Source organism: Stylophora pistillata, chromosome 3 (assembly GCF_964205215.1).
Source record: "Stylophora pistillata chromosome 3, jaStyPist1.2, whole genome shotgun sequence".
NCBI lineage: Eukaryota > Metazoa > Cnidaria > Anthozoa > Scleractinia > Pocilloporidae > Stylophora > Stylophora pistillata.
Genome location: NC_142521.1, coordinates 46,318,251 through 46,332,852, shown reverse-complemented (window position 1 = coordinate 46,332,852; position 14,602 = coordinate 46,318,251). Strand labels below are relative to the sequence as shown.

The 14,602-nt window shown below is 38.1% G+C and overlaps 1 protein-coding gene across 3 annotated transcripts; it reads left to right on the top strand.

Moving 5' to 3' along the window:
- Nucleotides 1–446: 446 nt before the first annotated feature.
- Nucleotides 447–14,595, top strand: LOC148736433 (glutamate receptor 3-like). 3 transcript variants are annotated; one of them, XR_015998466.1, is made up of 16 exons: nt 447–668; nt 2,465–2,558; nt 3,208–3,339; nt 4,672–4,899; nt 5,138–5,343; nt 5,456–5,503; nt 5,726–5,851; nt 6,853–6,984; nt 7,228–7,336; nt 9,721–9,836; nt 10,855–11,046; nt 11,474–11,834; nt 12,181–12,543; nt 12,824–12,994; nt 13,529–13,640; nt 13,840–13,857. XR_015998466.1 is itself a non-coding variant. In XM_088752297.1 (16 exons), exons 2-16 carry the CDS (start codon nt 2,471–2,473, stop codon nt 13,857–13,859), a joined length of 2,418 nt encoding a protein of 805 aa, XP_088608423.1. In that variant the 5' UTR covers nt 447–668; nt 2,465–2,470; the 3' UTR covers nt 13,860–14,595. The 3 variants fall into 3 exon arrangements, 2 of the variants coding, with proteins under 2 accessions (XP_088608423.1, XP_088608425.1); XM_088752297.1 differs by having other exon boundaries at nt 13,515–13,640; nt 13,840–14,595; XM_088752299.1 differs by lacking the exon at nt 13,840–13,857 and having other exon boundaries at nt 13,526–13,640.
- Nucleotides 14,596–14,602: the final 7 nt, after the last annotated feature.

Here is a 14,602-nt window from a genome sequence, read left to right as displayed (position 1 = left end):
AATAAACAGATCACAAGTTAATTAGAAGAGAAGACGCACCCCGTTGGCTATCTGAACTAGCGAATAAACGGGGGACAAGTTAAATTAGTATAAACAACTTTTTAAATATGCCAAAATATCTCAGGTTGTGTTCCACTCTACTCAACTAGAAATTGAGTAGATTAGATCATTAAACCCGTATTTCATTGCTAATCACTCAGGTTTTTTAAGGTCAGAATTTATGAAAGGCTGAAGCTGCTATGGTCAACACTGAATGCTGCATGCATGTATGCGCTTCCTGTGTAATCAAACTTTCATTTAGAAGATATTGCGGCTATGCCATAGATTTCGTCCCAGCTAAAGGCCCAAGCATGAGAAACTTCTGTGATAAATACACAAGGTGTAACAGTACAGTTATATAAAGAGGTAGGATATGGGCGAAAGGGACAATTTACGAATATTTATAATCGGCACAAAAGACGAAATATTTAATTGAAGACAAACCTACTTACTAATGCAAGTTGCTTTGTGTCCTGCAGTTCTCTTTAAAAAAAACTCCCCTGGAAGGTTTCTAGTATTTTTAGTTCTATAAATTACACTGCGACTCGTCAGACATCTCCCGTATCTTGGGAATGAGACTTCTCAGGATTCTTCTCTCTAAAGCAGAGGTTATAATCTTAACATAACAGGTTAGTTTGTTGACTCACTCTTGCATTTACACTGTTTAATCCCAAGAATAAGCTCATAACAGTGAGGAAAAGTTATTTCCTTTATATTTTTTGGAGGCTCCAAAGGATGCATCCTCGATGGCTCTCGCCTTTAAGCATGACAACAAATTGGTCAGTCCGCGTTTGAAAGAGCGGCGAAAACAAATTCTCTCAAGTATTGGCCAAGATTTCAGACTATGCCTTTAGTACCTTCAAACATGGAATCGCGTACGGCTTTAGTTGGTATTTTGGCGTATTTATAAGCAACTGTTTATTATAGAATTTCTCACCACAAAATTCTTAAATGACGAAATTTATCTTAAATTTTCGCCTGCAACAATTTTGAAACGTTGAAACATCCGAATAATTGATAACGTAGAGGGCCAGAGTGCCAATGTTGTAGTACCATCAAGATGTATAGTCTATGACAAATGAGTATTATATTCTTATTCATCAGTATTTAAATATTATATTAATAGGCATGGGTGGGCTTACGGGAAAACTGACCTTGGCAGAAGGAACGCAGTTTAGAGCACTAAGGGACCTATCCGCGCTGACAAAATCATAGGACAAATTTTGTCTCGACAAATTTTTGTCGCCTCTGTTGCATCCGCATTGAAAATGTCGAAGCTGTTAAATCTGTCAAATTCGGTTAACAGCCAAAAATAACACCGATACTTTATTTTACTGTAATTCGATTCAATTTAGCTTTTCCTTTCCCTTTGCTTTGAGTGGGCACTTCTGGATCTTGTGCCGCATCTACTGCTTCAATGTTGGACTGATAAAGTGGCGACCGGAAAATCACTCCACCATTGTATCTTGCCCCGGCTGCATCCAGCGCCTGACCTGCTCATAAGACTGGCCGCTATAATTTGCCTATGGATTCAAACTCCAATTAACAGGATTCATCAAAAGTTGTTTGAAGTTGTAAAATCCGGGAGCGCAACGAAAGACGCAATCTTTTGGTAAACTAAACTCAGTTCAGTTACCATCCTAGTGGCGGCGTTTACAAAAATATGATCGAGAAGATTATTACGGTTTTGTTTATTTAGTCTATTTTGTAAAGAGGAAATTTTTTTAAACGGTGCGTTTGAAAATTTGTCCGTTTCGGACCAAAATTTTTCAAGTCGCGGCAACCCATCCGCACTTGTAAAGTGTTGGTGATGACAGAAAATTTGTCTAAAAAGCAATTTTGTCGCTAGTACGGATAGGCCCTAACCCAAACAATTTCACTAGACTGTCGAAATGAACAACAAAGCACGCGAAAAACAATCACTCCTGGAAAACACAAACCCAGATACGACCAGCGGTGGCGATTATTGTCTGAGAATTTAGCGCTATCATAACGGTCAAGGACAAATCACTAAAAAGGAAACCTATATGTGGTTTTGCATCACATGACAAACGAGGCTCACGAGACTCGCACCAGGACCTCACGATAATTTGACAACCCAATTCGCAAACTCTTTACCAATACTACTAGTTCATAACAATACTAATTACTTTCTTGGCTCAGTATTTTTCAGTTTTTTTTCTTCTTCTCTGTTCCCAAATCTTCTCTTTCTTCCGTTAAAAATATCATGTCTTGCTAGTTCATTTCAATCATCTTTGTTTTCGTTATTATTATTTTCATTATCGTCATTGATATTATCATTATCATTACCATCGCTAATTTCGTTTTTCACGATCTTTTTCAGCGAAAATTCCTTGTTATGTTGATTTTCTCTAAGCATTGATTTATCTCAGTATTCTTTGATTCGTTTATTCTTTATCTACAGAGAAGGATGAGGACACAAGATCTCTTCTCCAACCTATTTTTGTTTGTATTAATACAACATAGAATCGCCGCCACTGATAGAATCTTGACCTGCGGTAAGTTACATCACTGCATTGCGTTCAAACGAATCAGAGTCAACTACTTTAGTTACTGAAAACCATATGGGCAGTGCCAGAAAACCGCAATGCAATAATCCTAGAGGACTGAACTTTGAAAATTTACCCTCGCCATATTATTAAAAGTCAGACGATAAGTAAAAAACAAACAAACAAACAAACAAACAGATAAACTTTAATATCACTTGTCACACGTCACTTGTATAGTCGGAGGTCTATAGATGATTTCAAAAATTCTCTTTTGTTATTATCATAATTATAATCATTGCATTAAATAGTATTACTCGCCTAAATAATTATTTTGGATATATCAACAAAGTTGAAATGGTAAATTGGCCACCGTAACGATTACAAAAGCTGACGTTTCGAGCGTTAGCCCCTACTCGGAGTGTTAGCCCTTCGTCGAAGCGTTAGCCCTTCGTCGGAGCTTTAGCCCTTCGTCATTCGCTCCGACGAAGGGCTAACGCTCGAAACGTCAGCCTTTGTAATCGTTACGGTGGCCAATTTACCATTTCAACTTTGTTGATATATCCAAATTATTTCCTTACCCGCACCGACGCAGCCCCAAACAGTTTCTTTAGAAACTATCAGCCTTTAAATAATTATTTTCTTGCGCAATTTCAAACAGGATTTATTAATGGACGTTCTGATGAGTTTCATGCATTAAACTCAGTCTTCAGTTATTTCTCTGGCTCGGATAATGTTACAGCAGTTTTGAAAGAATTCAAAATTTCTGAAGCTGCAGCCCTATTTGGTGAAGGTAAGATGTTAAGGACGATTTTCCCAACTTTAGAAAATAGTTAAATAAACCAATAATCAGTTTATTTAACCCTTTGGTAGTGTTAGACACTAAATTAAAAGCTAAGGGAGACAATAAAATTCACTCAATTCTACCCAGAACACATTACACTTGGCATAAAAGACAAAAACAATTAAGCCCTATTGTAACTGTGATGGGTAACGAACTTACTAAGGCGGTCTGTTCTGAAGAAGCGGAATTGAGAACAGGAAAAACCGGATCTCAACCCGTACCCATGAGCGACATTCGTGGGGTGTGGCAGCAGGTGTGTAAGGAAGCCGGACTCCTTGATGTTAGATATAAAACGCCTGCAAGCCTCATCACGGCGCGCCAACAGAGTAGGCAAGCCACAGCTCACGAGTGCAGACTCATAAGAGCAATCTGGAAATATGATTCTCAGTGTGACACATCTGAACGCTTTCCATCAACTGAACCAGACCGGCGGGTAACGCGGCCCACACCGAAGATACAAATTCTAAAATGGGGCTTACCAGGCTACAATAAACCTGAATAAGATCTTTTGGTGGGAGGCCTGATTTCCTTAAAACTCGTAACGTATAGAGCCGCTTGCATGCTTTCTTCACAATATAGTCGCAGTGAATAGACCATGACAAATTGTGACAGATGGACACCGAGTAACTTATAAGATAACACCTGCTCAATCACACATCCTGACATCTGTAAGGGGGGTAGATCTGAGGGCTTGTGCTGTAAGAAATCTAGGAGTACTTCTTTGCATTTGGATGGGTTTAGCTTCATACCATGACTACTGGCATATAATTCAACAAATATTCCTCGCTACAAAGGGCAACATGCTGGTTGAACATCTAGGAATAATCTATAAGACTGACATATTATCTACATACTTTACTCTAGTTTTCCAGTCCTTCACTAGGTTATTGACGAGGACTGGGAATAACAGAGGGGCTAGTCTTGTCCCCTGAGGAATACCGCCCCTTGGAATAACGCTGTTGGAGAGAGCACAACCAATTTTGACTCGTTGACGATTCGATCAGACTGTATCAACGACGATTTCTTGTTTTAATATTCTTACGACGATGTTACAAGTGACCTAGCGATGCGACGACTAGTGGAAAAACTAACACCTAAAAACATAACGAGTCTCGAATAACGAATCAATATGCAAATGATACTGACGCACTACGTGACAACTGTAACGCAACAAAAGTCTCTTAAGATGAACTCGTCCTTTTTTGGTCATACCTTGTTCTTTTACTGATATACTCTACCACCAACTAATTCATAATTCCTATTCTACCACATTCACTTCAGCATCAAACGTCATTACACTCATCGAGGGAGGTGCAGCAGCCACTTCCGCTTGCACACTGTCTACATTGACCGGCATCCCTCTCATCCGTCTCTATGGTAACATTATTGGACCCCAAGACCAATGTAAAAAATCAATACAGATGTCAGCAGGATACAAAGATTATGCCCATGCCACACTTGAAATATTGAAAAACTACGGGTGGAAAAATGTTGTTGTTGTTTATGAAGGTAACTCATTTTCAGATAAATATTCCCCACATATTTATGTCCAAACGTTGCAGGTGGCCAGCAAACAACATCTATTTACCTTGACAGACTCGAATCATATGAACACTCAAAGCTACCAATACTTTTCTCCATTGTAAGAATACCTCCAATACTCTAAGGCTCATTCAAGATTGGTCTTGCAGCTTGCTAGTTGTGATATTTCAATGATTTTTGTGCTTATTTGTATGTTATTGTTTAGAGCTCCGAGTCCACGAAGCTGGAAATTTTTTAACAGTTTCGCGGAAGTTTCCGCTGATCATTAATTTAGTTCAGCTTTCTGAAGGAGAAAAAAACGAAGAAGCGACAGAACCAACGTACAGAGTGATAGAACAAGTACAGAAATTTGATCCCGAAGTTATTGTACTTTACTTGGAAGATAAAAACATCGAGCAAATATTACAACAGGTAATAATTGATAATAAATGTCACTTTTCTTGTTTTGTTTGAAATCTTCTTTGTTTGACGGTCACAACTACCATAGAATCTAATTTTGAATCCGTGTATTATCCTGTGACAGAAGCCTTGTCAACACGAAAAGACATATATATGGATTATTCAAGGACAGGTTTGACTTTGAGACTTGTTGGTAACATTTAAAAGTTAGTTGACATTTGATAGTTTACAATTTTCTTCAAACAAAGATCCTCGTTCACCACTGGGCAGACAACATTGTCAGTCAAATTCCAGCATATGCATTCATCAATTACAACTTTGGAATTTGCCCGGATAATTTTATCATTTAATCGAATTAGCTTTTATCAGTGAGCTCTATTCATTACGTTGATAGGTTCCCGTGAATCTTACCAGGCACCGAGACAAGGTGATCGCTTTAAAGTTGCAGCTTGCTGAGACCTCTCCCGTTAATGAACTAAAAACTCATTTTGGAAGCAATTTCACCGATGTTATCGAAGAGGCAAGTTTTCTTTGCGAGAGAAGGTTTTTTTAAAGTGATTTTTGAGTGATTTGGACTACGATATTCCCCTGCTGCATGTTCGTACCTTTCGGAATAAGATAAAGAAGTAGAGTTATTTACACCTGGTTAGCTCGTGGTGTAGAGCCCCGGACAAAAAGTTGTAAACTACTCAATGCAGTCTGGCTCAAGTCCTCTGTAAAATACTGTACAGCCCATAAGAGTATTAATTACACGACTCGGGCAGTCAGAGGGCCATTAATTAAAATCAACCAATCAAAATGCTCTATTGCCGGTCAATATTCGCTCAGTGTCGGACCGAGAACTGTCCCGAATGGTCCCGAATGATAACGCACTTGTGTCCCTTTGAACTTCAGTCATACAATAAATCTCTTATTAACCAAGCTTGCTCGAGACCGTACTGGAAGAATATCGGCCCTCGGTCTTTTTTTGTACGGACCTCGCTGCACTAGGTCCGTACTGTCAAGACCTCGGGCAGATATTCTCCCAGTACGGCCCTCGCGCTTGGTTAATAGGATAAATATATTTATATGGAGAATGCGCTGTAGAAACTCATCATAATCATATGAATCACACGGCTCAAGACAATCGCAAAGAAGTCATTCCTGAGAATGATAAAGTAGGAGCGTCGTTTCACTCGTTTTGTAAATGCTTGAGTAGTGGTGGTGACTTCCCTTTAGGTTCTCAAAACGTCAGTTACTGCTGCCGAAAACAGCTTTTACAGACTGAACTGTCCTCGCTCGGTCGGACCACACGATCAAAGGTCACTCCTAAATTTCAAACCATTTAATGCAAATAAACGTAAATTTTCTGAATGACGATCTTATACTTGCATGAGCATGATCCTTTTCTGGCAAAATGTATCCTTTAGAAAAAAATGGGTCCGGCTTGAGGTGTAGTTAAGACCGTGAAGCATTATCCTTATTACTTTTAGACACGCAAACATAGAAAAAGTAACAACAATAACTTTGTCACTGCCTCAGGGAACAGTTGCTGTTGGTTATGACACCTTCCAAATCATCAAGAAAGCTGCAAATACTTGGCCTTGCTCGTCGATTAATGGATCTGACATTAGTCTGGAAGATAGGAACGCAATATGCACATGCATGAGGAAGGTAACCAATTGTATGAAGTGTCAGGGTATGTGTTCAAAGGTAAAAGGACATGTAGTGAAAGGTTCTTCTTTTCATCTGGGAGCCTAGAACTAAACGTGGTGGCTACGAAAATGGCCATTTTTTAATGACTTCTTCCTGGGGGAAGGGGAAGTAACAATAAAAACTAAGAATCTAAATATTCGGAACCTAAATGCGTGTGTTACAGCTAAATCAGTTTTGTTATCATTTCTCTAAATGACACAGGTTATCTTCCGTGGCATGACTGGACTTGTGCAATTTACCGAGCATGGGCAGCGGAGAGGAATTGAACTGGAAATCTTAAATCTTCGAAACAATTCCTTTAGAAAGGTAGGTGTGTTTTCCTACCTTGTGATAGCTTTATAAGCATTTTTTTTTTTCATTTTTATTTATTTCTCTACACCTTAGCAGAACTAGATACAAGGTGAAAAAGTAGAGTAAAAGATATAAAATCTCGAGGAAAAGAGGCTTACATTGCAAAATTACATCACTTAAATTAAGTTACATTGTACATAAGAAGAAGAGGAGAAAGGCACGTCTAGATTTAGTTCTTATTAACCGAGTGGGAGGTCTGTATGGGAGAATCTTGACCGAGGTCGCATACAGACCGACCTAGCTCGGTTAATAAGATGTTTATTATCTGGCTGTGTCTTATATGCCAATTTTTTATATTCTTTGTACCTTTTTTTTTCTACACCGGTCTAGATGCCGGTCTAGATGGGAAAATCTAGACCGCTTTCGATGATATTGATTTTAGCCAATCAAATTCGTGAGTTCGGTAGTTCGCAGTCCTTGTGAGACACAGCCATATAATAAAAACTAATATCGTGTCCCTGAAATTACCCCAGTATGACCAAAAAAAAAAAAAGAAAGAAATTCGTCGTTTAAAAAGTAAAGGAAAACTTATAAAAATAGCTCAGTAAATTGTCGAAGAGGTGATGTTTCATTAGTATTGAGCAAGGTACCAGCGTAAAGGTGCTTTTCTAAACATCTTTTCAGATGGTTTGTCTTTGATTAATTGCGGGATACTATTCCATAATAATCTTCCAATAACGCTCAGGCGAATCTCCTGAGACTAGTTCGAAATGAGGGTATGACTACTTGATTAGATCAGATGATGCACTGCGGGTATTGTAGTTATGTAACTCAGATACTAGTGAAACAGGTATATCATTTCATCCTGGAAATAATCATGTAAAAAGCATGTATGTGTTCAGTTTAACAAAATCAGCAAAATTTTAAAAAGTCTACGGATACGTAGTGTGGAGTTATTGATCCATTAAAGGAACATCATTTATATATAATACAAACCGCTTTAATAAAAATTATATATGTGTACTGCGGTTTTAAGAAATGTTTGAAAGAGATCCTAGCAGTAATGAACACTACTCATGTAGTCGTGAAAACAAGGCCTGAAAAAAATTCAGGCCCTTACGGGATTGAACCCCTGACCTGTGGGATACCGGTGCAGTACTCTACCAACTGAGCTAACAAGCCAACTGGGAGCTGGCCCTTACGGGATTGAACCCATGACCTGTGGGAGACTGGTGCAGTACTCTACCAACTGAGTTAACAAGCCAACTGGGAGCTGGCCCTTACGTTGGTTCGTGTGAAACCCTCGAAGTGATGGATCAATGAATTTGAATAGATGAAAATCATATATGTGTAATGTATTTTCTTAAAACCGTAGTACATAAATGATTTTCACATATTTGAATTCACTGACAATTAATACTAACAGACATGATGATCAGTTCCCAGTTGGCCTGTTAGCTCAGTTGGTAGAGCGCTATACCGGTATCACATAGGTCATCATGGGTTCAACTCCCGTACGGACCTGACTTCATTTTTTGTTTTATTCTCAGGCCTTATTTTCACTACTACATTAGTAGTGTTCATTACTGCGACATTACGAACCGCTTTGTTTTGTAATTATACTATTTGAGACAGTGGGGCTTTACACTTGTTTCCCCATAATGTACAAACATAAATAAGGTAAGGATATATAAGAAAATAATACAAACTAATACATGTAAGTATCGGTTCTGAGACATGATCTTTTAACTTAACCATTATACACGCATTTATATTTTTGCTCATTTTGCCACATCTGTAGTCAATATGGTCACGCTGAGTAAGGTGACACTTCGATTAATTGTTCTTAATTCTGAGAAAACCTCAAGTGCGCCTGAACTTTTCGCTTCCTTCTCAAACAAACTGCACTTTATAAAGTAATATCCAAATCAGTGGGTCACAAAGGTAAATGTCTAACCACTTTTGTGTCTACACTTGAGTTGATCATTTAAAGACCGCCTTGGTCTTAACTGAAAAACTACGGTATCGAATTCGAAGATGTAAAATTGGAAACATTAATTCTGATGCACGTTTACCAGCAGACCAGTAAAACTCTCTTGTCTTAGCAGGGACATGACGGTAAACCTAATGCAGTACAGAGTATTCTCATCAAAAAACGTACTGATTTCTCGCGGATTTTTGTAAAAAGAAACTTGAGCGTTTGTTCTGGGGTAATTTTTTTTATGTCAGTTTTGAAGATATTCGCCTAAGTTTTCCTTTGATCTATTGAAGTATTTTCATATTTTGCAATTATGACTTTAAGATTTCCACAAAAATCTACCAAAAACATCCTTTTTTTTTTATTTTCATCGTGTTAATTAAAACTTCATTGCACTTTGTCGTTTCATTCTAATTTGTAGGTAGGTACCTGGAATTCAACTAAAGGAGCCATCATTACTGGAGATATTCAACATAACTTGGATAGCCCGCTGTCAAAAACATCTCTGGTGGGAAGGAAGCTCCGAGTCGCCGTTGTATTGGTAATGAGGCTCATAGTCAGATATATTTATTATGAACGGTTGGGAGATAATAACGAGACCAGTTTATTACGGTTTATTATAGAGGCCCAAATTTGCTTATTTAATTACCGCATGTAACTGTCTTAATTTTTCCGAAAGCCATAGAGGGACGTTTGCCCATTCGTTGTGAACATTCAAGCAAGTAAAGGTCGGAAAGGTTGATGGCTTGAAAATTGGCTGAGGGAGAGGGTTTTTGTTTTGGTCAGATTAATTTTTACCAATGTGCTGAAAGGACACGATTTGCAGCTCAATGGTTAGCGAAAATTCGAGGTTGAAAACCAGCGCCGTATCACCAGCATTACCACGATTTTCCTTTCCTCCTGAATTAAAGCAAGTAACACCTGATCCTTAGGAATACAACATCTTTTGTTATAGACTCTTGCAAATGCGATATAAACTAGTATTACTTGAGGTCATGTTTTTTTTTTTTCATTATTTTTTTATTTATTTTATTTATTTTCCTTTTTCTGATATATTAACATTTTATCGATAGTTCAATGTACGAGATGACCTCTAGATAGAAACCACTAGGCTAATAGTTGAGGCCACCACTTACGTAACAATATGCATGCTTACATAGATAGTGCAACAAGTGTGCGGCTTTGTCAATTCAGTAATTATTTTACCAAAAACTCAAACACTCTTTTCTTAAAGTTGGGAAAACTTGACAGAGAAGTGATTGTAACAAGAAGGGAATTTCAGATCTTTGAACCTCGGTAAAGAACTATAAATATTTTCAGATTAGTTCGGCAATGATGCACGCGATAATGTAGGAAGTCTGAGGCACTAGACGGAAAGAAAATTACAATAAGACAAACTTGTGAGTCTAGATGACAGTCTATTCGCTTTGACAACGCGTTGATTTGAAGCCTAGATATCGCAACCGATGATTGTATTGAGATTCATCATCATCGACAACAGTGATAGAAGATAAGTTATTATTTTTAAAACAATTACCGTTTTCTTGTCGTGCCACCAGGAAAGTCCCTATGTAATGAAAAGAAAGAAACATAGCGAATTATTTTACGAAGGATACTGCATTGATTTTCTAAAAGAGCTTGCAAGAAATCTCAAATTTACATATGAAATCTACACCACTCCTGACGGGAAATATGGGGCAGAGATGGAAGACGGAACTTGGAATGGGGTTGTCGGTGAGATTTTAAATAAGGTATGGTTTAAAATTTCCAACTTGATTCGCTTCACTGATATGCTGGAACACTATCTAACTTTATGCTCGGTGAGTTCCAAGAAAACCCAAAGTAGATTTTTTTAAAACCTACAAATCTTTCGGGTGTCCTGACAACTCACCTCGACATAAATACACACGTTATCACACACAAGTACTTTATTTTGTAAAGCGAGTAAGAAGAATAGAAGAATGGATTGCTTTGACCATATTACAACAATTTTTGTTCGAAATATTCCTTCTAAAAGCCTTACTACGAACTGATGTGACATTACAAAGGATGCAATGATTATATTCTTGATTAAAGAAAGATCTATGCAAGCAATGGAGTTAAGATATCTAGCTCATCGGGAAAGAGGTAGTCCTCTTTCAACAATTCATAAAAGAGGTTGTTCTTTTATATTTAAAGCGAGCAGATATGGCTCTTGCCGCCCTCACCATGACTGAAAGGCGAGAGAAAGTCATGGATTTCAGCGTACCCTTTATGCACTTCAACCCAGATTTATTATTGAACAAGGCATCGTCAGAAGAAGAACATGAGTTTTTGCAGTTCATGGATCCGTTTGATAGGCAAGTTTGGTTCGCTAATTTGGCCACCCTGGTGATCAGCTCTATTGCCGTGTTTGTAATAAACTATTACAGTCCTTATGGATGTAAAGATGATAATGGAAGAGGCACATCAAAAGAGTTTAGCTTTTTCAACAGTGTGTGGTTTGCTTTAGCTTGTATGCTGCAACAGGGAGGAGATAACTCACCAAAAAGCCTTTCAGGTGGAGTAAAACAAACTCTTAGATATCCGAGTGTTTTACTGAAATGTGATGGCATTCTGGCTCCAACTGTTTTTGTTGCGTTACCTTAAAATTACTAGTTAATAAATGTACCCTGGCGAAAGTGTCCGTTAAGCGTCAAAAGCTAAAAATATTGTAGTTATTATCTAAAAATTTGTCACAATTTATCATTGGTAATCTTCGGTATAAAGCACCTCCAGGAGAGAACTGGGAGTAAGGTAGTCTGGTTTGAAATTCATTAATTACGCTGGGCCATAGACCTGTGGCCTTCCTAAAATCCATGCATTAAGCCTGGTGATTTTACTTCAAGTATTTGTAAACTTCTTAGGTCGTATACTTACTGGTTGCTATTGGTTCTCCATACTGATCTGCGTCTCAACATACACCGCTAATCTGGCAGCATTTTTCACGGTGAAGAACGCGGTGCATCCCATTCAAAACCTTGAAGACATCATGAAATCATCTTACTCCGTGGCAGTGCTTAACTCATCCAGTATGTCAGAGTTTTTCAAGAGTAGTGACTACGAAACACACAAAAAAATCTGGCTTAAGATTCAATCCGATGGCACACTGGTTAAAACCATTGCACAGGGCGTTCAATGGGTGAGAGAAAAAGAAAATTTCGCGCTTATAACCGACGGGCCTTGCCTTAGAAAGATCGCCAGCAAGCCACCCTGTGACCTGGAAGTAGGTAACTACTGAAATAGCTACAAGGTTACATGCAGGGTCTGTAAGTACTTCTGGTAATGAACGTTTACTGTCATCAACCTTTTGCAGGAGTCGATTATAGGCCAGTATTTCCAGAGTACAACAACAACAAAAATACTAACCACACTAACAATACAAAATAAAACAAGACGAAACAAATGACAAAGGAATTTTCTGATTTCAAAACATCTCCTAGTTATACCTCTAGCTTAATATTGCGATTGGCGTAAAAGATCATTGACATAATCTGATATTTTCTACAGTACCAGGCTTAAGCACGGCTAGAAGATTCGCACTTGCCTTTCAATCCAATGATCACCACGTGAGTGACTTCAGTCTAACCATTCTGCGTCTTCATGAAAACGATTTTCTTGCCAGCTTGGAGCGGAAATGGTGGGAAAGCGATAGTGGCTGTTTGGTAGAGGAAGAAACATGTACGTTGTGTCATTTTGATAGGGCTTTTGATGCTCTTTGGGTTATAATAAAACGATTTATGCTCTTGCCAGTTTCTTCATAGAGGTGAACTAGGTCAACTTTAATCATTTTAAAAACTTTTTTTTTGGTTAAACATCTGATTCTTGGATAAGTAAGGAATCGAAGATCCGCAATTCATCGAGGGTCTTCAATTTCCAGAAATTTCCATAACATAATTCTCCTTTCGAAACGCCCTAAAAAAAATTAGCAACTGATAAGATAATCTTTAAATGTTTTCAAACTGGGTTCTCTTCTTTTGCAAGTGGTGTGGACCATTCAGTTGCAATTGGGTGAAGCTAAGAATTTATTATTTGCTCCAAAATGCCTCAAAACAGCTGCTAATCAAGAAAGTTGTATCATTGAATCGACAATTTCCATAGCATATGGATGGAGTTGTAAAACGTTTACATAGTTTCGTGCAAATCTGGTGGGTTTTTTTTTTTTTTTTTTTTTTTTTTTTTTTTTAATTTTAATTTTTAGCGTTGTCTCAGAAGCAAATTGATCTGAAGAGTATGGTGGGTGTATACGGGGTCCTCCTTGTTGGAATGGTGATCGCTTTCCTGACGTTGCTCGCTGAAATTTACTGGAAAAGGAGATCTAAACAAGGTTTGTGCCAAGGAATCAGTGAGTGCCACCCTGTTCTTGGTAGTTGCCTCTTACGGGCGATTATCTTATCTAGTAATAGAGATTGCTGGAACTAGGCACGAACATTGTTTCTATGGATGAAAGTATCACCTTGAAACGAAAATTTATGAAGCCAATGACTCAAAAGCAGCTCACATTTTTTTTTTCGTTTCTTCCGCAGGGCATAGCTTCGCTCCGTGAACGTTCAGCGCTAAAGATCTGAGCCTAGTTGTTCAAAACAAGATTAACCTAACCCGGGGGTTAGCGTAAATTTTAATTTACTTCGACAGCTCTAGGAAGGGATTTTTCTTTTGTATTTTCTCCAGTTAGTTTCGAGTCTTATTGAGAGAAGATCCAACAAAGCCTTGGCTCTCATACGCGCTCTTCTACATGAGAAATTAAAGCCAAGCTCAACTTTTCAATTTCAGATTAACACCAACCCCTTTTCGAACCCAGCCCTACTCAACTGACTTCAACTTATAATTCTTGGGTCTAAGTATCTCATTACAATGTAAAGAATATCTTGGAGATTTTCTGCTTCGGTCAGTATTCTACTAATTGTAATTAATCTTTGTAAATATTCGAAAGCACGAAGTGAAACAGAAAGACTCAAAGTAAAGAGGAACTCTACCCAGTCTCCGCGTGAGGCAGGATCAACCTCTGTTGTTTGCCGAGCTATAAGACCTCTTTCACTCAGTCCTAGATCTTTATTTTGAGTATGATTTAGTGGAGCCCAAGGAGGGTAAACATCGCAGTTAAAAATGCGACATAAATTTAAGCTATGAAACCCAAGATTTAGTAAAATAAAAGAGATAACCAGCTAAAGCAGCTCTTGATTGTTAAACAAATTCTCCTTGTCAGTACCTTAGGAAATGTATAGAGAACAGTAAGGAGAATATGCATTCTGATGTTAAGGTGTAGAGGGTAAATGGTGAGCAATAAAC